The 23,532-nt window shown below is 28.2% G+C and overlaps 1 protein-coding gene and 1 long non-coding RNA gene across 2 annotated transcripts; one reads left to right on the top strand and one right to left on the bottom strand.

The window, feature by feature from the left end:
• Positions 1 to 9,327: 9,327 nt before the first annotated feature.
• LOC108488332 (ubiquitin-like modifier-activating enzyme 5) lies at positions 9,328 to 10,354 on the bottom strand. The gene is made up of 3 exons (XM_017792616.2): positions 10,080 to 10,354; positions 9,879 to 9,992; positions 9,328 to 9,597 (listed from the first exon to the last, which is right to left on the bottom strand). Exons 1-3 carry the CDS (start codon positions 10,178 to 10,180, stop codon positions 9,504 to 9,506), a joined length of 309 nt encoding a protein of 102 aa, XP_017648105.1. The 5' UTR covers positions 10,181 to 10,354; the 3' UTR covers positions 9,328 to 9,503.
• Positions 10,355 to 16,280: 5,926 nt separating this feature from the next.
• On the top strand, positions 16,281 to 18,123 carry LOC128295195 (uncharacterized). Its single transcript, XR_008285536.1, has 3 exons — positions 16,281 to 16,380; positions 16,845 to 16,929; positions 17,862 to 18,123. It is a non-coding gene; the product is annotated as an uncharacterized LOC128295195 (long non-coding RNA).
• The last annotated feature ends 5,409 nt before the right edge of the window (positions 18,124 to 23,532 follow it).

Here is a 23,532-nt window from a genome sequence, read left to right as displayed (position 1 = left end):
GAGAAAAATATAATTGAAAACGGAGGGTTATATAAACAAGTTGCCGAGGGCAGTGAATTTACCTTTTTACCCTTCTTTCCCATGCAAAATGGCTTAAACCCTTACTTTAATGCTTCAAATGACCGATCCATCCTTTAGTTAGCCTTGAATTACCGTAATAAACCCCAAATAAAATGAATTAATGTTAGATAAAATATTTTAGATTAAGTTTTGTTATTAATTATTTTGCGAAAGTTGTGAATTTAGTCTAAAGATTTAATTTAATCAATTTTAGTTATAATGCTTTTCGAGTCATTTAATATTAGTCCCAATTTAGTTATTAAACTTGTTTGATTAAATTCAGTTACTAATTTTGTATACATGTATATTTGTAGATCGAATCCAATTTCTTTAATTATATCATTCTAAATCTCTATATTTTTCAATTCAAATGATAATACTTGTTAATCCATTAACTGAATTTTAATGAGTAATATGTGAAAATAATAAATTGATATAACATATCTCGAATGATATATAATACATGTGCTGTATATCACATGGCTTTTAAACTTTTAACCATTTCAATTAAATCCTCATTTGATTTTAATATAAAGTTTTATAAATATATTTTTAAATAGTTTTTTCCCTCACATCGTGGACGTGTCATAATTTAATGTTAAAGAAAATGATTTGTTATTTCACCTATAAGCAATGATTGGGTTCCAAGACAATTTTTCTAGTTTCACCTATGCAAAAGGGCTAAAACTAGTATTTACTAGTGTCAAGGATGAAGTTAAAAATTTTGTATCGGGATTAAGATAAAATTGTGAAAGTTTTTATGCATTAAAGCTGAAACTTTTATAATATTTTAATTTAATAAAAGGTAAAATTATATTTTAATTCTTAAAATAATAAAATTTTAATTTAATCTTTTAAAATTATAAAAAATATAAGTTTTAAAATTACAAAATTACATCTTAACTCTCATAAAAATATACAACTTAATTTCGACTTAAAAAATAATTTCTAAAACCTATTAATTTCCTATTAGGTCCCAACCTATTCAATTATAAATTCGAGCTTATAGACTATGTAGTGCTTGTGACGTAGCGGGAAGTGAAGGGCATTATTGTGAAATCAGTGTAAAGGCCCGTTATAGAAAGAAACAAAAGCATGAGAAGTATAACGGATCACGTTTTAATATTAGGTTATGAGTATCCTTTTTGTACTTCTATATATATATAATAATAATAATGTACTTCTCTCTCTTTTTATATATTATATATAACATACCATTTTATTATATTATTACCTTTAATTAATGTGTTTTTACTATTTTTTATTAATAATATTTTTATAAAGATTTTTTATTATTATTTTTACCTTTTTGGAGAGATGAGATGGAGGCGTCATAATTAGAGTCGCACGTGCGTTAGGGGTGATAGATAGGGTGAATTTTGAGATTTTTTTCCTTTTAATAAAAAAATTAATAATTGAAATGTTAAAAAACTTTTTTAAAAATTTTATTATAAGATGATAATTTGGGCATTTAATTTACTTAGAATTTACTATTATTTTTAGTAGTTTAGTATTTAAATTTGACATTTTTTATATGGTACTTATATTATTTTTTAATTTAATATGATATTTGTATTTGATAAAATTTATATATTTTGACATGCAAGGTTAATGGTATTTACTTTCTAGTGTTTAATTGAATTTATAAAGTTGATTTAATGAAAGTTAAATTTATAATATTATTAGGCTTAGATTTTCATGATTTTGTTAATATAATAAATTTAATGTTAATTGTAAATTTATTTAATTTTATATTTAGTTTGTCAAATATAATATGATGGGTGTGATTTTATTCTACAAGTAATATTAAAAATTAACATGTATATTTTTTAAAATATTTATTTTTAATATTATACTACACCTTATAGGATACTTGTCAACTCTCAACCCTATTCGTTATGTTGAAAAACTTCGTTGACAATGTATCAAATATTATTACTTATTATAGAGTTTAGAATATCGAATGCAGGGTATTGCTTTGCGGTAAGCTTAAAGTTAATATTTTGCATTTAATCTGAATCTATAAAAATAAAACAGATTCAAATAGTGAATATTTACATTCGTCTATATCTTTTTACAAATATTAATTGAATTGTTTGTGTTGAGGCGAGTAGATTCCTTCAGAAGAAGTTTTAAAAGTATAGTCCGTTGAGTAATATGTTGATTCCCAATAATTAAAGGTATTGACCATTAGCGGCTATAGATAAAGTATAAAAGACAAAATCTCCATTGAGAAATAATAGCTTTGATTGCTGAAAGACTAATTGGCTACTCGATAACTGAGGTAAATCTTTACCTGCTCCTCCTCAAATAAAAATTATTTTTAAATTTCCTATAAATTGATTAAATAAAAAGTTAATTTATGGTACAATTGTACTTTGCCCAAAAGAAGAAAATTATGTTTAATTCATTTTAAATGATGAAATAATAAATTAATACATTATAAAATTATAATTTTACATCCACCTAACAATGGATGGAATTTAAAAAAAAAATTCGAAAAAGTGGATAAAAAAATTCGAAACAAAAATATTCTCAGAATTTGAAAACTGGAACTCGCAAAAAAAAAAAAAAAAAAGAGTAAATGGTGGGGAGGGATGAAATTTGCTTTAATGGTAGGGCAAGGGGATGTCGGGGGCATCCTAATCCAGGGTACAAATGAAAATGGAGAGTGGCACGTGGGATGGACACAGTGGTGAGGCAGACCATGATTGTGGATACTGACTCGACCACTTGGACCGTTCATCTGGTGGGTCCCACTCTTTTTTCCTCTCTCCAATCTCCATCATGTGGGCTTGATCTAACCACCTTTCTCCTCTTTGCTGATTGAACTTTGGTATCCATTGCTATTGGGTTTTTTTTTTTTTTTCTCTTTCAAATAAATAAAATTAAACTTTAAAGCTACAAAAATTTATATTATACTAAATTTTATCGCATAATAAAAAATTATATTAAAAAATATATTTAAAGATTATTTTATACAAATTTGTTGATTTTATGATGGATTGCGAAATATTTTTTTAATTGTTAATTAGGAGATTATATAAAAATATAAAAATATGTTTATAATAATATTAATTACACTTTAAAGTAAATATACTTTAACAACACTAACTTAATTAGCCACTTTATATATAATATAAAAATCTTTTAGTAAATTTATAATTGACTTTTATACTTCCAGTATAAGCAAATCACTATCAACTCACGCATTACAAATAAGGTTATTTCTATGATTCAAACACAAAAAAATAAATTTTGGGGATGAACACACAATACCACTAGGCCAAAAGTTGGAGTTTTATAGTAATATGGGATACTTATCGACAAAAGGATTATGGAGGCCCTTATATTAGGAATCAAATTGTATTTTACTCCATTTACTCAAAAAAATTGACAAATTAGTTCATATACGTTAGATTAAACAACAAACGAGTCCTTTCTATTAAAAATTTCATCTATTTCTATTATTAAAAACTAATGTGACTAACGAAATAACCGATAGTTACACATGGTGTGCCACGTATACCATGTTGATGTACAAAGATTAATTTTTAACAGTAAAATTGGATGAAGTTTTTAAAGTAAAAAAATCATAGTTGGGTGACTACTAATGTAGTTTACCCTTTATGTACAAAATGATTATCAACTCACACGCCACAAATAAAGTTACTTTGTGGTTTGAACTCACAAAGCGAGTTTTGGAGGTGAACATGCCAAGATAGTCAATATCGTATTGGTGGTCAAATTATTTTTATACTAAAATTGGTACGTACCAGTACAAGTCTGTTTTGGTGTATCGTTTTAACGTTAATTTTGTGAAAAATATTTATTAAATATTAAATATATTAAATGAATTAGATTAAATAATTTTAAATATAAAAATATTAATTGATTATATAAATGCTTGTCAATAAACTTCACAAATAAAATTTCATCATTTAATAAATCAAAAGAAAATAAGAAAAATAACAACACACATTATACAACAAAATTATCCACAATATTATTTTTAAAAATTATTTTAAATGAAATTTTAATAAAAATATACACAAAAAATTCTGTTCTGAACCATTTAGAAATTGTCTTTTTTCTTCTTTAGTTTGTGGTTGTATAAATTCTTTGTTTATTATTATTTATTAAATTTTTACTTTAAATTTTAAAATTGTTCCTTTATTTTGGTTAAATTTTAAATTTGGTTAATAAAAATTTTAAAATTGGTAAAAATTAATTTTATCAAAATTTTAACATTCATGCATCGAATGGAGCGTAATATTTCAGTTGGATTAAAATTTTCATTGGTGCGAAAAAGAGTAGTGATTATAATGATTTATTACTAAAATGGTGTATACTGATCGATACAATCGGAATCGGTGAAGAACCGGCTATATTGGAATGCGCAATGCCATAAGCCAAAAGCTAGGGTTTTATAGTATATATAGGACATTTTATCTTACCATGTGTGAACTGTCATATGATGGATTGGTTTTAGTTTGGATTGGTTTGATGATATTTTATAATTGTTTCTACATGTATTTGTGATTTGCTGTATCTATACTAGTAAAATTTCAAAAAAAAAAAAAATTACAAGTAATGATTTAGAAAAAAAAGCATTTCACAAGCAAATTTAAGATACTATTATATTTATTAATATTTTTTATATATTATAAGAACACGTGACATCTTAAATATGTTTATAAAATTTATTTATTGGAAATAATTATAACCTCTTTTATTTATATGGATAATTATTCTATCTATTTTCAGTGAAATTAAAAAACTTTTCGATGTTAGAACATTGATGCGTGTTCTTTAAATATATTAAAATTAAAAAAAAAAACATGTTCTGTCCTAATCTCACTTGCGGAATTTTTAAATTCCACCAGTAAACAGGTTAATAATTTAATATATATTTATATAAAATCATTCGAATTTAGTGATTGAAGTGAATTGGCACCAATTCGATTAATAAAATAAAAAAACCACCTCCGATTTCATCTCATACAATAATAATTATATTAATTTGTTTTTCAATTCCATCATTGGCACGCATGGAACTAATAATAACTTAAAAATATTTAACTAAAATTATATCACGAATCAATAGACTTCAACTTAATTAGTGAAAGTATAAAAAAAATGAAGTAAAATTAATTTTAAAAATAACCATATTCTTTTTGACCATCAATATGTTTGACCACACCACCAATAATTTTTCCTCTTTTATGTATTATTAATATGTACTTTTTATTTACATCCACATTATTGATGTGTCATTTTAGTTAGTATATATATATATATAAATATATATATAATTCACAAACTATATGTGAAAAATAATTTTTTGAAAAATAACACTCTTTTCTAAAACAATTATATTTTAAAAGAAAAAGTTGTAAAACTGAATGTATAAAGTAGTGTTCTTTAAAAGACTATGAATGATTATTTTAGCACTAGTTATTTATCAAAATTTAAAATTATTTTAAAATTAAAAGTCTTAAATGCCCCTAATTTCTATTATTATTATTATTTTTAAATTTTCTTTAACTCCATTGGTATATTTAACTCATGATACCAATCTCATTCAAAAATATATATTAAAATATACATTATAAATTTTAATAAAAATGTAATATACTACAATTAACCATAAGTGTATTTTTTATGATTAATATATATAGAGTTAATTACTATTCATAAATATAAATGTTAAGTAATTTTTTTATATCTCATTAAAAGAAATATTTGTGTATTTATATATATTATCACGATTCATGATTTGACTCCACTATCCATAGGACTGACATTTTAAACAAACCTTGAGCATATTGGGCATGTGTATCATTCTGGGTCGCCTAATAAATCTCGCAGCCCACCACATACAAACTCCTTGGTTATGTGCGAACTAAGTTCTTGAACTCCCCTCGACTCATGTGAGTTGATTACGTGAACTCCCCTGACTGTCCTCTTGCTATACGTCTTGCACACATCCATCTAACAAGACTGATCCGGATCGTGAATAGACGACTTGGATCTTACATGAATTTCGAATTAGTAATCATTGGTGTATAACAATAACTTTTATGATTAATATGTGGATGACATGTGAATATTAATTACCATGTATCAAAGTCCTACAACTTTGAACCTTCATTAGAATAAACCTTATTTTCTAATTTAATTTATAATACAATAAAATATTTTTTAAATACTAGAAAAAAATAAAATACTGAAAGGAATTTTGTTTTTTTTTTAAAAAGTGATGATAAAAAGAAAAGCTAAAAGTTAAGAAGACATGCAAAATATTTTAATACTTTTTAGTAAAAAGAATGTTGGGTTAGTAGTTGAAGTGAAGATTGAAGCCATGTGCCAAAGCTTTCTATTTAGTGAACAAGTTGCATGCATTGGTGTTATATAATATACAATGCCTTTGAGATATGGAATATTCAATATATATTGTTGTAATTTATTATTGGGCAAAAGAAGAACAAATCCCCCTTTTCAAGGTTTTGACATTTTGAATTTAAAGTAAAAATAATAAAAATAAAATAAAAACAATGTGACTTTTGTGTAAGTCACCTTTTAACCATGAATTCTTTTGGGTTTATACTTTATGTTAATTATAACCATCTTACCTTTACAGTCATATAAATGTACTTTTCTAAAATAAATATTTATGTTTCACATCAACTTTTTAATAAGGATAAACTATAAAAATAATCACTTTTATTTTTTTAAATTACATTTTAGTTATTTATTTTGAAATGCTATGTTTTGTTTATTTACGTTATTGTTTTTTATCTGAAGTAATCACTCTACCGTTAAGCTCCGTTATCTCCTTGACGGCGGTTCTACGTGGCAATTCAAATGAGTTTTAAATGCCAACTTGGATATCCTACGTGACAGTTCAAATTAAATTTATTTAATTAAAAACACATTTTCATCTCAGCAACTGGACATCCAAGTTGACATTTAAGCCCATTTGGACAGCCACGTAGGACTGCCTCTAGGGAGGTAACAGAGTTTAACGGTAGAGTGATCACTTCGTAACAAAATGATAACGTAAGTGACTAAAATGTAATTTAAGGCAAACAAAAGTGACTATTTTTGCAATTTACCCTTTTAACAATGAATAACTATTAATTTTATGTGGATTTAAAAATGATGTGATTTTTTTAAGTGATATGTTATGATTGAGTTTTAGCTCAACTCATATCAATATTGTTGTTAGTGCAAGAGGACATGGATTCGAGTGCGTTGAAACATATTATTTTCTTATTTAAGCATTGGGAATGGACTATGGATAGTTCTAAATGTTACATAAAAAAAAAATACTCGATTTAAGTTTTTAAACTACATTAATTTAGGTCATATTTTAATTTAATACAACATCATTTAGTTAAGTTCATCTCATAAAATTAACAATTATTTTTCAACTATAATTAAAAAAACCATTTTATTTGTTTTTAAGTACTTTTTTTTGCTAATGTTAAATGCATTTGTATTATAATACTTGTATTATTTTTTTAAATTCTAAGTTTTAGTCTCATTAATTAGTATAATTAATATTTAAGAAAATATTTGGTACATTAGCAATAAAGTTCTTAGACTCCACAAAGTAGAGTTAGGGTTGACAAGAGTTCTATAAGGATATTTTAAAAAAAGAGAAACATGTATAATTTTTAAGATTGTTTGTGGAATAAAAAAGTACACTGCTAGTGAAATTGTTAGATTCCAAAAGCAAGCTTAAGGGGTTGACAAGTGCCTTATAGGAGAATAATAAATTAAATATTAAAAAAAGAAACATAGGACAAATTTTTAAGGTTGCTTGTGGAATAAAAAAATGCACAGTATATCAAATACTGACCCTCTAATAAATTTGAAATTCAAATCCCAAACCAACAATTAATTTGTTAAGTCATTTTTTTGGCCCAAACTTGAAAACTATTCTCACATTAGAGCCTTTTTTTTTTTTTGTCTAAGTTAGGTCCTGAACTTAAAAAATTATGTCATATTAAGGCTTGAACTTTTTTTTGTCCAAGTTCTCACATTGGAACTTGAAATTTTTTTTGTCCAAGTTAGCCTAGATATTTCTTTGAAAACCCTAAATTTCAAGTCTCTATAAAAACAATTACCAAGTTAAGGGATTAACTTGGAAAAAAAAAGTCAAGTCCCTGTGTGGGAACAAATACAAAGTTAAAACCTAATTTTGATAAAAAAAGTTTAAACCCCAATATAGACATAATTGTCAACTTTAAACCACAAATAATGATTTAACCCTAATCTTTATATTAAAAAATAAGAAAATGACTTCAAGTTATAAAAAGTAAAATCTATGTTACCCGTTAATTAATTTTTTAAGTATAATTGATTGAACATTATTGTTATTTATATGGATTCGTATTTTAAAAAAAAACACTTTGTATATTAAAAAGAAAAAGAAAATCAACACTTATATATATCATGGTCCATGTATTCATGCCACAACCTGTTCATCTCTGAAATATGTCTTTTCCTTTTTTCACTTCGGTTCCCATTCAGATGTAATGGAGACACTGTACAAACAACTAACTAATTTGACTAGGTCATTGTCGAATCAAACTCGAGGAAGTTAATATTTAATTTATGTTACTACTGAATTCCAACTCAAAGCATAAATAATCCGAGTCTAAAATCATCAAGTACGAAAATTGAGCGAAACTTGATTTGCATATTTTTCTTTCTAACTTTCATTTGAAAATATGAACTCAATCAAGTTCGGACTAGACTTTAAGTCTCGAATTTCAAATTTTAAATTAAATTTAAACCTTTCACATATCAACTCGAATGTACCCTTATTTACAACCTTTTGCATTCTTAACTATCTATAGAAAGTAACTAGAGAAGGAAATGGTCTATTCCATTAAGTCTCATATTAGCTCAAGTATGGGTTTTATTTTATGAAAATTTCTTAATAAACTTTAAAAAAATTTAAGGCATGGATGGTTCATTTGCTTGCTTTTTGACAAGCAATAGAATCTAAAACAAGTTTCTAATTTGCAAAAGAAAACTATCTACCTTTAAACTGAAACTTGTGTTTTATTTATTTATTTATTTATTTATTTTTTTTTTTTGGGGGGGGGGGTGGGGAGGGCAATTAATTAGCATTCAGAGCTTCAAGTTGCCTTCGGAGATCTTCAAGTTCATCAATAGCCGTATCCGTGGCTCCAGATGTAAGTGACTTTACAAATTCATTTGCACTCGGAAGCTCAAGGGCAAGACCTTTGGGAAGAGCATTTGAACGAATAGAGAGAGTAGTAGTTTAGGGAAATGAAATAGAGATCAAACACGAGTGATATGGCTGCAACTCTGCAGTCTTGATGAGTTTTTGGTGGAGATTTAATCCTTATTAGGGTCAGAACGGCACACTACTCGAAGATGACAAGCAAATCAAAAGTAAAATTTTAACAAGAAGATAAAAATAAAGGGCAGAACATAGAAAAAAAAAAACCTGAACTTGCGCCATATGTACACTCCAGTGCATCATCATCGACGACACTGCAAAAACAAAACAAAAGAAAACAAACGGATAAACTGGCTAATCTCCCAAAGTAAAACCATATAATGATTATGATCCAGGAATATTAAACATGCAGAAACAATCTAAAACAGCTTGTAACTTCACATAGATTATGTTAGTCAATCATTACATTATTTGCTAATCTGATCAAATATCATAATGATATAACTACAACTATGGAAGAAAAAAACCGAGAGGGAATTTTAAGTCCAGGTTTTTATAACATGTATCAACCCCTTTCCAGAGTTGTGATTTGTACCTTATGTTCCATTCATTATCGGCATGAAGCGGGGCATCAGCTGCTGCAACCGTCGCCTCGGCTTCCATCCTGGCTTTAGCTACACCGATTGGCTTTGCAAAAAGGTATATTTTTCTACAAAGAAATTAGCCATTCCATCATCAGAAGAAAACCGAATAACCCAAAGACATAATTAAAAAAAAAAAAAACTCTTTCTCTTACCTGCCGCTCCACAGGCAGCATTTGAACATTGCGGATTTGGCTTCATTGTCATAGTTGGGAAGAAATCTATAAGAAAAACAAGAGTAAGCACAAGCAGACATTAATTTCACAATATAATTCTGCGTAAGAGCACATCACGGATCATCACACACAACTTCGAATAGAATCATCTATTCTCGGGCTATTATAGACGAAGATAAAAAAAGGATTAAACTTAGAGATGAAAAGAAATCTAGAAACCCTCGGGTTCTGACCTACCCCGTGCTATAGGGTGTTCTTTTAATCGGGTTATGAGGTGGGTAAGTCTGTTTTCCAAAAAAAAAAATTGGGTTGGGTAAGGATCAACGGATCAACTTCTTCAGGAAAAGTCTTTGAAGTGTCATTTGTTAGGCAGTTGATATAGTCTTCGATAATTGTAAGTATCATCCTAGGACTCAGGTTTTGTCTCTCGACTCTACGGAGAGTCTCGAGAGTTCATGGACTGGGAGCGTCTCGATTGGTGGAGAGAATATGTATATGAAGGACGCGTAGATAATTAATTAAGGAAGTCGCATACAATGTGGATTGAACCACCAACCAAGGCATAACTAGCCTTTTCAAGGAGACATGGTACTACTTGACACTTTTTTATTGTTGAAGGAATTGACTCCTTCAGGAGAAGTCTCCAAAGTATTGTCTGCCGAGCAATTGATACAACCTCAACAATTGTAGGTATTGTCTCGAGACTCGGGTTTTGTCTCCCGACTTCACGGAGAGATCAAGGGTTCACAAAATGGGAACGCCTCGGTTGGTGAAGAGAGTACGTCTCCGAAGGACATGTAGATAATTAATCGATGAAGTCGAGCGCAATGTAGGTTGAACCACCAACCAAGGTATGACTAACCTTTTCAAGGAGACATGATACCACTTGACTACTCGACAGGCGACACTTTGAAGACTTCTCCCGAAAGAGTCGATCTTCCTTAACAGGATCGGTTTGGGTAAATTCCACCCCAATATATTTCTAAAACACCTCTTTTAATTTTATAACTATTATTAATTTTTAATTATATAATTTCTTAATCTTATAAGAATGTGTTTCGTATATTTTAATTATATAAATAATATTTTATATATTTTTATTACAATTGCTTAATGTTATAAGGTTTTACAACATATAGGGTTTAGTTTTGTAAAAATTAATAAATATAAAACATCATGTAAAATTTCAAGGCAGGGGAAATCATTTGGAGGCTGAGGTCAGTGTCGGGTGCTAAAGTATTAAATAGAAGCTCAGAGCAGGGTGGGTTTGGATGTGTGCATGCATAAGTAAAATAATTGGGTCGGGGCGAGTAAAAATAGTCCCCCTCCATTGCCATCCTAATATTTAATCTAAAGATGGGAGCATGCAGGGAGAGTTGATGAAGGATTTTACCAAGTAGGGAGAAACGTATCCAAATTTCAACAAGACCTTGAGTGTACTTGGGACCAGAAGACCAGCGACAACTCTCTGAAAAGTTAGTCCACACATGTATTCATGTGTCAGTATAGATAGAATCATTCATATTGTAAATTCATGCATACATATGGGTAGATAGATGCATTTACGTCTGTAAGTTTGTGCAGACGTGCATGCATGCGTCCTAGAGAAACAGAAAAAGATGAAGGAAACCAGAAAAGAAGAAAGGCTTACCATGGTAGTTGGCAAAGATGCGGCACAAACCCCTTTACGCTTGAGTGTTCGTTCATCCACTCCAGATGTTACAACCTACGAACGAATAAGCCGTGTTGTTTTCATATTTCGCATTCTTGATTGTGTAACTTTAAAACACACATGCACTATAGATTTCACATCTATATGAAGCTAATAGCATGTATTAATGGATTAATGTACCAAAGGAGGTGCACAGGTGAAACAAACAGTTCCTCCTGGAATCAACAACTGTATATGACCTGAAATTGCATCTCGGAACACCTGTCAGAAATTAATAAGCAGCAGAGGGGCAAACCAAGCATGTTTTTATATCTTTACTTGGAATCTTCTAGCGTATTCTTAGTGAAGTTTAATATACATATACATATGTAATCTACAAACCACTAAAAGGTCAAATGGACTACTGAAAAGGTATTACACTGCAATTTTCGTAAGTTAGATTATGTGCCAATGGTAAGTTCTAGTTTTCTCATAATTTGTGATGCCATTATAAGAATACCGAATCGATCTACTACTCAATACTCAATATGCATCCTTAAATGTGTTGTAATATTATAACCAATTTACTGTGGAAATGCATGAGGTCAGATTTCTTTAGGCTTTATAATCAATACAATAAGTCTATCAGATTCATGGAATCACAAGCATCCTTGAAAGCAAACTTCTTGTCAGATTGCAAAAGTAACAATAATAGAAGACACTTCTACCAATGACTTCAATTAGCTAATGAATTAATAAAAAAATAAGTTCTCACCAGAGTCCATCCATGTTTGATTCAACTCTGCTTTTTTATAAAAATAATCCTAAAATTTTGATTAATTATAAAAATATTCATTTTTTTTAGTATGTATATAAATGATCAGAAATGAATAATGAAAATTAGTTGGTAGAGCTAAAGAGATTGGCACCATCCACTTCTCAACTCAACTAATCATTAGCTGCTAGGATTAAAAAATTAATTTTTTTGGGTGGAACCAATTTATTTAAGGCCACTTATATAAATACCAATCTAATACCAATATATTTTTTAATATTTTTAATGATTGATTTTTTTTTAATTTAAAACTAAAATTAGTATTTTATTTGGTGGAGCCATAGAGGATGGCACCACCACCGTCAGACTTTTTATTTTTAGTTTATTATTATTATTTAAAACTAAAATTATTATTTTATTTGGTGGAGTCATAAAGAATGGTGCCACTACCTTTAATGTGTTAGATGTTTTTTTTGTACTGATTTTTTATTATGCGCCACCACTAAGTAGCAATTTCGCTTCTATACCCTAAACAAACTCCTCTCCCTTTAATTGTTTCCCCTCGAAAGCTTAGATGTAAGCTAAGTGACTATATAATAGGCTCTCTCACTTACATACTCTAACCTAATACAAGTCATGCATATATGAATAGTAAATAGGCTTGTTAAATTATAATAAATAATTATAAGTTTTTTCTGCATAAGTAGCCACATGTTTAGGTCTTCAATTGTAACACCCTATACTCGATCCAATCTTCGAATCCAAACATGTGATGTCATATTATATCGTCAAAGTAACTCAAGCTACTATAACAAAAATACATTCAATTCAATCATCAAAATAATTCATATAAAAGCATTTATACTCTCATTGATTTCATTTCGTCAATTTAGGGGGTTATACAAATTAATTTCAAAGTTAGGACTCAAATCCTAACTCAAATGTCAAAATTCAAGGTTATGTCTCAAGACACCTATCTCGAGACAAGCCATAAATTATTTTGGGATTTTTTGCTTCGAAGTCAACATGTCTCAAGACCAACCTACTTTATTTTCCTATTTTTGCTTCGATGTTTGAATGTCTCGAGACAAAGGGTTCCTATCGCGAGACTTAAGAATGATTGTCTCGAGACTATGCAAGTATGTCTTGAGACCTTTGGCTTTTGAATGCAAAATTTATGTGAAATTTGTTCTAATAGTCTCGAGACATGTTCTTTCTATCTTAAGACTCAAAGACCAAATTGTCAAAATCCCGCACTTTTAAGTGTCCAAAGCCTTTGTCAAATGAACCCAAATATACCTAAAATATACCACAAAAACATATTCAACAAATTGATCTATTTAAACATAATCAAACATTACAAATGATTATCTCATTAGGTTTAGAGATGAATTTTATTGATAATCGTATATACCATAAGTTTAGTGGGAGTAAGGTTCTATATTTGGCTTTGATATGTTAATGACATTCTAATTGTCAATAATAAGTATAGTTTCAATCAATGCCCTAACAATGTTTTTGAGATTACAAAAATGCATTAGATTTTTTACATTTTAGCAGTGGAAAGTCTAATGTACGTTCAAGTTTGTATACATTGGAATATTGTGTACACTATTGGGATGTTAGGCAAATATTTTAAGCAACCTTGGTTTGGACCATTGGATAGCATCCAAGAGAGTTATAAGGTATTTTTAGAGAACAAAAGATTATATACTCACATGCCGGAGGTCTAATCAGTTAGAGATCATTAGGTATACAGACTCCGATTTTGATGGAATATGGATACAAGATTTTGTCACTAAGGTACAAATTGTGAAAGCAAATTGCAGTCTTTTATTCCAATAGCAACAAGAGCACATCAAAGTCAAAACACATAGACTTTAAGTTCCTGGTTGTTAAAGTAAAAGTTCAGAGTTGTTAGGTGTTTATAAAGCATATTAGGAAAAACTCTATGATTGCTGATACGCTTACTAAGGGACTACACCCAAGGTTTTTCATGAGCCCATTGCTCATATGGGTGTAATATCATTTAAGGATATTTGGTTTTAGTGGGAGTTTGTACTTTTAAATGCTTTTATGTTATAGACACATTTTTAGTTATTTCAATTTAAAGATATTAAGTTTATTTTCTGCAGAAATAAAGTTTATTTGGTTTATTCACACTCTGATTTTGGTAAGGCTTGATCTCACTAAGGAGGACCAGTTGAAAATAGACATGTTTAGATTATATTGCATGTAATTTCCATGCTACACACCCATACTTGATATATGTCATTTGGTTGTGTTAATATACATGATCATGGATGGATTTAGTTACTATATATGTAACGAAAATCGCCTTGGTTCTATGTTAACATAATTAATGGACGAGATTGTTCGGAATACCTTTTGGATATGATAGTAAAATTTTGAGCTTATAAGGTTATATAATGACATGTAATTATAGAATAATTAGTATATATATGTGGTCCAAGTGGGAGATTGTTGGAAAATATGGGCATCACATATATAATAAGGGTTATTACATGTTATTATTTACTATCATGGTAGGTTAGCCCAAATTAAAAGTGATCTAATTTGGTTAAAATTTGGTTATAAATATTAGGGTTATGGTCCCCAAATTATACAAAGATATCTTTTCTAATATCTCATCATTAGGAAAGTGAGAGCAGATATTCTCTGAATTTCTTGTGTGCTAATTTGGGAGATCAAATCCCCAAGATCCGGTAGAACTTCAAGAAAATTCATGGATTCAGGTACGCTTCCGCATCTAGTTTTGTTCTTGATTTTTTCTTAATTTATTATTGATGATTTGACATTATAGATCCTGGTTTATTAAGTTTTATTTCAAATTTATTTTACAAATCTAACATATAACATTCACTTCATCATTACTAAACCAACCAATTTGCATATTCAAACTCATGTAATCAAGCATAATTAACTAGTAATCAAAAGATAAAATTCAACCAAGATAACATTATAGGTCACTTACCAAGAGTGCCAAAATTAACTTAGGCTAAAAGTCAACCAACCTAGGTGCATGCCAAAAGACTTTAAATATGTATATACATACAAAATAGGATCATAATGGCTTCCAAGCTAAGCTTGAGAGTTGGATGCTTGAACGTGAAATTTCTTTAGTTTTATTTGAGACTTGCACGTGGAAACAAAAAAATATGTATGCTAAGTAATGGTTAATCAATGGTGCTAACATAATTCTAATTTAAATATAAACATAACAAAATCAAATAAATATAAATAGCATGAAAATTCAAGTTAATGAGCTAATCATTTCACATTAATATTATAGATATGTGTGTATATATATATCAATAGTTTATTTATCATTTCATTGTATTCACAATATGTAACAGTCTAATTTAGACTCTAATCGGAATGGTGATTTCGGGACCACGAATTCGGGTCAGAAAAATATTTTAATATTATTTTTCATGTTTATTATATGTGAATTTGCATGTGTGAAAATTTCGTACAAAAATTTGATTGTTTGTGTGCTTAATTTGATAAAAGGACTTAATTGTGTAAGTTGAAAACTTGATAGTCTAAATTATAAAGGTTGGATTGATAATGGCTTTTTAATATGGAGTATTTATGTTGCAAATATTCCACTATCTAAGTGATGGCCGAATGTACCCTTATTGTATATGTTTATGTTATTATTATTATAAGGTTAAATAGGTAAAATATGTTAAAAGTTAACATATAATATATTAAAACATAAAAAAAAAAAAAAGAAAGCCATGCATTCATACTTGTTATTGCCGAAACTTGAGAAAGAAAGAAAGAAAATTTAGCTTAGGGTATTCGGCACTTTGGAAGCTTGATTCAAGGTTAGTTTTTGTTCGGTTTTTTATAATTTTTATGTTTTTGAGATCGTTGCTTCGAATACTATCTGACCCATGTTTAAATTTTTTATTTTGATGTGTATTTTGAGTTATGCCATTGATGAATATTTGTGTTTTGTGATGTTTGGTGATGAAATGTTAAAAATATGTTTTAGATTAACATGTTTTGTATTTGAGTTTTTGAAGATTTTGAGTAATTAGGACTAAATTGCAAAAATAATAAATTGAGGGACTAAAATGTGAAATAGATGAAATAAATGGATTAGTACGAGTATATAAAAGATTCGGCTCAACTACAAAGATTTTGTGTAATTTGTGTTTTATGCAATGAGGACTAATTTGTAAAAATATGAAATATCAGGGGTAAAATGGTAATTTTCCCATTCATGTGTTGTTGGATTAAATTGAATGAAATTGTATTTAAATGAGGTTAATTTGAAATTTTATAGATCAAGAACAAAAGAAACCGGACTTGGATCGGGGAAAAACAAAAATAGTCGAATAGCCGATTCGTAACGTCCGTCGATATCCGAGGTAAGTTCTTAAGCAATTAAACATGGTTTATTTTGAACATAAAATTATTTACTATGATGATTCAAATTTTATAATGTATTAATTGATAGCCGAATGATATATGTAAATGAATTAATGTGATTAAGTTGTATTTGAATGATATCGAAGCCTCTGAAAATGTGTATGTGTTACATGGAATATTATACGATTTGATATATGTGAAATGATGTGGAATGATTTTTGTATTTGTGATATTCGGGCCTTGAGCCGAGCAAGCCTTGTGCTGGTGACTTTGATCGGGCTTTGTGCCTAGCATGCTTTGTGCCTAGCAGGCTTAGTGCCAGTGAATAAATATCAGACTTCGAGTCTAGCAGGCCTTGTGCCGGTGTGTGATTCAAGCTTATGCCTAGCAGGTTTATACCAGTGATTTGTTTTCAAGTTTAAGATGATGAGAATTCAAGTTATTGTGGATATTGAGCAAGTGAAATTGAGCTAAATTGCATTGTATATATTTGGCTAAAAATGTAAGTACAAGTGAGCTTATATTGAACTTGAATATTCGGTTATATATGAAGTTATCTTATATGTGCATATTCGGCCATAAGTGATGTTATATTGAATCTGAACTACAGGTTATATGTGATGTTTTATTTAACTCATAAATTGGCCACATATGAAGATATAATGAATCTTGTGTATTTGGCCATATATGTAAGTGACTATGTGATGAAAGATTTGATCTTGTATAGTCAGCTTATATGAAATATTTATCTGGTATTATATAATTGGTTGTGAACATTTGGCCAAGGTAATTTATTAAGATGAAGTATAATATTATGGATATAATTTGGTTAGGTTGAATGTTTTGATTATTCATTGAGTTGCTTAATTTGCTTAAGGCTTACTAAGCTAAGTTAGCTTACTCTGTGTGTTTTTGTTACTTTGTTTTATAGATTTTGCTTGTAAGTTACGAGCTCGGGGATCGTGAACGAAGTCATCCACACTATCGTCAACTTTTGGTATTTTTCAAAGTTTATCTTCGAACTTTTGGCATGTATAGGCTAGGTCGTATTTTGATCAACCTTGAATATGTATAACTTTAGCCATGCGAAAATGGCTTAATTTCCATGATAGATTTGTTCATACTTGGATATGGATTGAGCTTACTTTTAGTTGATATGTTATATATTATATGCGAATGAAATATGTGATATATATATGGTATGATTGAAAATGATTTATTGATGTTAGATATGAAAATGGATTGATGTAATGATTATATATATATATATATAAATTTCATGATATAATTATTTGTTTTGATTTAGGTTTTGGTTTGGATAAAATATATTTGAATGATAAGTTTAGAATATGTAACCTATAAGAGGTATATACATGATTTCATGTGCGAATGTATATTTGTTTGTGACGTAATAAAGTTGAAAGGAATATGACGATAAGGATTTGCCTATTCGGTTAATGAGAAGAAAATTTACCAAATGAATAGTGTTTTGTATAATAATATATTTGGTAATAGTTTATTTTGTTTTGATTATAAGGTTAAACATGATTAATGTAAATTTGACAATGCATAGTATGAGACATGCATATGTTCGATTATGCATAGGTTAATTTAGTTCGGTTTGCATGAAAATGTATGATTAATAATGATTAATTATTAAGATTATTTTGTTTAATGAGGCTTGTAAATGAAATATTGATAAATGACCATTTGAATAGTGAATTTATGTAATAGTTCACCATGGAAATTATATGCATTTTTGCAAAAATGATAATTATGTGTACACATATATATGTATATGTTTGTGAATTCGAATGATGTTTGGTTATATATAAAGAAAGTATTTGTGTATGTAAATATATATTTGCTAATGAATAAATGATTCATGATAATACACTATGTTTAAATTTGTGAAAGTTCGGAATTATGTTTTTGTACTGTAATGCCTCGTAACCCTAGTCCGGCGATGAATACGGGTTAGGGGTGTTACACAATAATTCCTTACTCACTTTCTCAACATAATTTTCGATGCACTCTTAGGGTAGTTGCATCTAGTTTAACATGTCAAAATTATATCTCATGTTAACATAAATATCTCATACCAATTTAATACATGTTCAATATATCATTTGTATAGTATGATCCCTATTAACCAAATCAAATATAATAACGGATACTCAGATCAATTCACCATCACACTAAATACACATCGAAGTGCTAATCAAGCAGAAGTGCATCAAGCCCTCCAACAACATTAGAATATGCTTGTACCCTCAAGGTATTTGAGTTGGTGATACGTTCTTGACCCCCAGGGTATTAGAGAACTATCACGACATGTATGCACATAGTGCTGAATCTCCCACCTATCAAGACAGACCCTATGGCACGCCATCTATACTCATGACTCTATTCGATAACGTTTATAGGGAAAATATCATTACTATTAATTGCATTTCATCAATAAGCATACATTCATGTATTCAACTAACCAAAATGATCACAAATCACATAATTAAGAATATATGCTCTTTTCGAATATTTCACATTGTTAAATTACCATTTTCAAACATTTAATGAATCAAACATATAAATATATTTATCTAATGAACTCGAATTATGAGAGCACAAACTAGATTAGCTATTCATCGACGACTTTGCCTTTCCTTTTGCTTTTCTACATCCCAGCGTCATCTTTAACTACATACGATAAATTTGAATACGAAAAATCCATTAGTTAAATAATTTGAACATAGAGATATGATGAACAAATATGAATGTGCATTATTTGATTTAGTCTCTAAACATCTAATATCCGAAACACTTGATTCTCACAATGTACCTAATCGAATTTAAATCCGGCTTAATAAATATAGTACAAGGACCTCTTACAACCATTACTCGCTTTCAACCCTCAAAGTTTATATCACTTACAATTTGGTCCTTAATAATACCATGATTAACTATTTAATCTAAGTTTAATTCAAGTTCAATTTTACACTTTTACTTACAATAGCAAAATATTTTCCCATTAACTAGCTAGTATTGCGCATGCATGATTTTTAAGCTTAAACATTCAAATTTCTTTAAATTTTCAACAATTGTAATTTAATTTAACTACACTAATAGAAAAATCTAAGCATTGGATTAGCCTAATCTAGCTTTCTATTACTTGAATTCACAAAATTTACCAAAAGAAATTAACTTACCTTAATGAATTATGGCCGATTATGAAAGAACTTAACCCTTCTTTTCATTGTCTTTAATTTGGATGGGAGAGAACAAAGATGAAGATGATGGTAACATTTTTTTTATCTCCCACTAAGCCACTTTTATATATATATATATATATATATATATATATATATATATATATATATTAATTTAATTAATTTAATTCTCTAAGTTAGTGAAAAATGATACGCTGACATGAAATTTAAAAATTTTAAGGCACTTTCTTTTCATTTAAATCACTAATCAATTTAATTCTTGTATTATTTTTATTAATCGTTTTAATTCAATCACACTCACTAATTCAACTTTTTGAACCCATATTTAAACTTAATTATTCTATTTTAATTATATACTAATTTAACTCAATTAATTTAGCCCAAAGTCAACTTTTACTATACCATCGAAAACCAAAACGTTACATTAATTTATATACATAATTGTTGAGATATCCTCAATATTAAACACTCATTATAGATCGATATTCTAAACAAAGTAACTTGGATTGTATTGAAAGACTTTAATTTGATTATTAAATTCATCATTTTAAATATTTTTATTAGTTAAAATATTTATCACATTGATAAATAATAATTTTAATTTATTAAAATATTTGATTAAAAATTAGATAAAATATTTTTCATACATATAAATAATAAGTATTGTGGTCAATTTATTCACTATTTAAAAATAAAAAATATATATAAATAGTGGAGAGTTTAATTTACAATATAACAATTTTTAGAGTTTATACAAATACTTTAATCATGATTTGAAATTCTTTTATTAGTACTATATTTGAATTAACAAAATAATTTTTATATATTAATTTATTATTATTCTGTATAATTCAACCTTATAAAATATGTTAATATATTTTATTTATGTTGAATAATTCCAACAATGAATATTGCTTTACATCAATTATAGACAATAAAATATATTATTCAAAAATTAAACACATAAAATTACATACTAACACATGTGATATTAAAAGGTTAAGATATGCTACAGGTCCTAGTATTCTTTGTACATTTAGAATTTAATTCCTTTATTTTTTTAATTTAAAAATGAATAGTTTTTTTTGTAATAATAAAATGTTTAATTTGGTTTAAATTATGGTTGCCATTACTCCATATGCAAAGCCCCTATCTGAGAAAAGTCAAAAGAAAAGTTGACAACACATTAAATTGAAATCAAACAAAACTAAAAAGAAGAAGGGAAAAGGAAAACAGTTGGATTTAATTGAGAAAAAAAATTAAAACTAAATTAAATAAAAAATAAAAAATTAGAAACAATGGCCCATGAGACGCTTGGATAGCTCTACAACACCAAAGTTCAACAATGTGGGCAACCAATGAATATTCATCTCCTTTGGACCTTTTATTCTTAATTCAATGGTTCAACCTTATCTAAATTAATTGTTTGTCATGGTTTTGTATTTTATTATTATTATTTTAATTGGACTATAGTGGAGACCATAAATACACAAATTTCAACCATCAGCAATCATATCTATTCAGACTTTGGGATTGGATTGAATTAAATTTCAATATTAAAATCTTTATTTTTAAAAAAAAAGTGAATTTCATTGGTTGTTAAATTATAATTTAGATTTTAAACTTATCACTAAATTATAAAATGTTTTAATCGAGTTTTAAAGTATTACTATTGTTTTGGTGACTCATTTCATCTATTTAGTTATCGATTTAAGAGTTAATTCAAATTTATCATTCTAGTCATCGGCTTGTAAGTTTAATGTCAGTTTAAATTTGATCTGGAGCATATTTAACAAGGGTGAGTCCATAATTTTTTTTTAGGTGAGACTGGAATTAAATTATAATTTTTTGTGAGGTCAAAGTGTAATTTTATCTTATATTAATTTATAATTTTATCACTTTTAAAAGGATTAAATAAAAATATTTTTATTTTTGAGTAATCAAAATACAAATTTATCATAACTTTTAATTTTACCATTTATTAGGGGATTAAAAGGAATTTTTCATCTGATGGGGCCCAAAACCCCCACTTCCCCTCTAAGATTGCCCTAATATTCAAAACATGTGAATTGAATTTTGAACACGTTCACAGCTATAGATAACAAAGATATGACTTGTAATTCCGAGTTTTTTTCATCATTGATTTTTTAATGTTTTTATTTAATTAACTAATATTTTATTCATTTTGAATCTTCGGCCCAATATGCTTTCGTGGAAAATTTTAATTGATGGAGCTTAACAATAATATTTTTAAAATTGGACCAAACATGTTGAATCGATAATTGATTAGTACATTGGTATGAAATAGAGTAAAATGAATCGGTTAATTTGTGAATCGTTATGAACCTATGGAATTAAAGTTGAATTGGATTTTATATTTTGTAATAATTGATGTAATTTTAATTTATTGGATAAAAATTAATAGTTTAACCGATTCAATTTCAAAAATATTTTTTGAGTCAAAATTAAGGTATCTATCACCAACAGCGGTTACTCATACCCTCACCGTAGATACTTTTTGAAAAGGTAAATAATTAATCATAAAATATCCTCCGTTTTCACGAGCAGAAATTAAACATCTAGCTGCATATAATTAAAAGACAATGTGAGCAATCATCATACTCCACCGTACCTATGCTTCAGTTCCTAAAACATTGGTCAAAGGGCAAAGAAGAATGTGTGGGCATGGGGTGGCAAAGTGAGGCGCATGCAAGGGAGGGGTGGATTTGATTGAATCAGAGAAATTCTAAATCAGGCAAAGTTATAATTCCTGTTTGAAAAAAACGCAACCCAACCATGGAAATGAAACAGCACTCAACTCACACACCCGTTTCTCCTCTCTTGCCTATGTATCTAACAAAAAGCTGTTTTGCTCCATTCAGGAAATCCTTCAACTCTCAGCTTCCTCCACGCTTTTTGCTTTCTTTATGTACACAATTCCTCATCCTCATCATTCCATTTCATTTGCAAACAATTTCTATGTGTTGTGTTTTTATTTATTTTTGTTTTAGAACAAGGTGTTCCTAAGTGTTTTAAGAATCCGATTAGATTGGTAGGTTGGCTCAAAAATCAGTTGGTACATTGGTTTAGAACAATATTAAAAATTGATTGACCTATAAATCGGTACGGATTGATTGAATCATATTTTATAGTTTTTATTTTCATTTTTATTTTTTGATAATTTATTTGATGTGAACCGGATGGGCTGATCGGACTCGGAACCAGTGGCCTAACTAGTTCAACCACCGGTCTAATTCTAAAAATATTGATGCTGTTTGATAAGTTAAAATTTTAATTACCGAATCTAAGTTATAAAATCAATTTAATATATTTCTTAAAAAGGTGATGCATTATTTAGGGATTGAACTTGTCAAT

This window comes from Gossypium arboreum, chromosome 7 (assembly GCF_025698485.1).
Source record: "Gossypium arboreum isolate Shixiya-1 chromosome 7, ASM2569848v2, whole genome shotgun sequence".
In the NCBI taxonomy this organism is placed as follows: domain Eukaryota; kingdom Viridiplantae; phylum Streptophyta; class Magnoliopsida; order Malvales; family Malvaceae; genus Gossypium; species Gossypium arboreum.
Note: the sequence above shows the minus strand (reverse complement) of the source record. Positions and strands in the feature narration are given on the sequence as shown.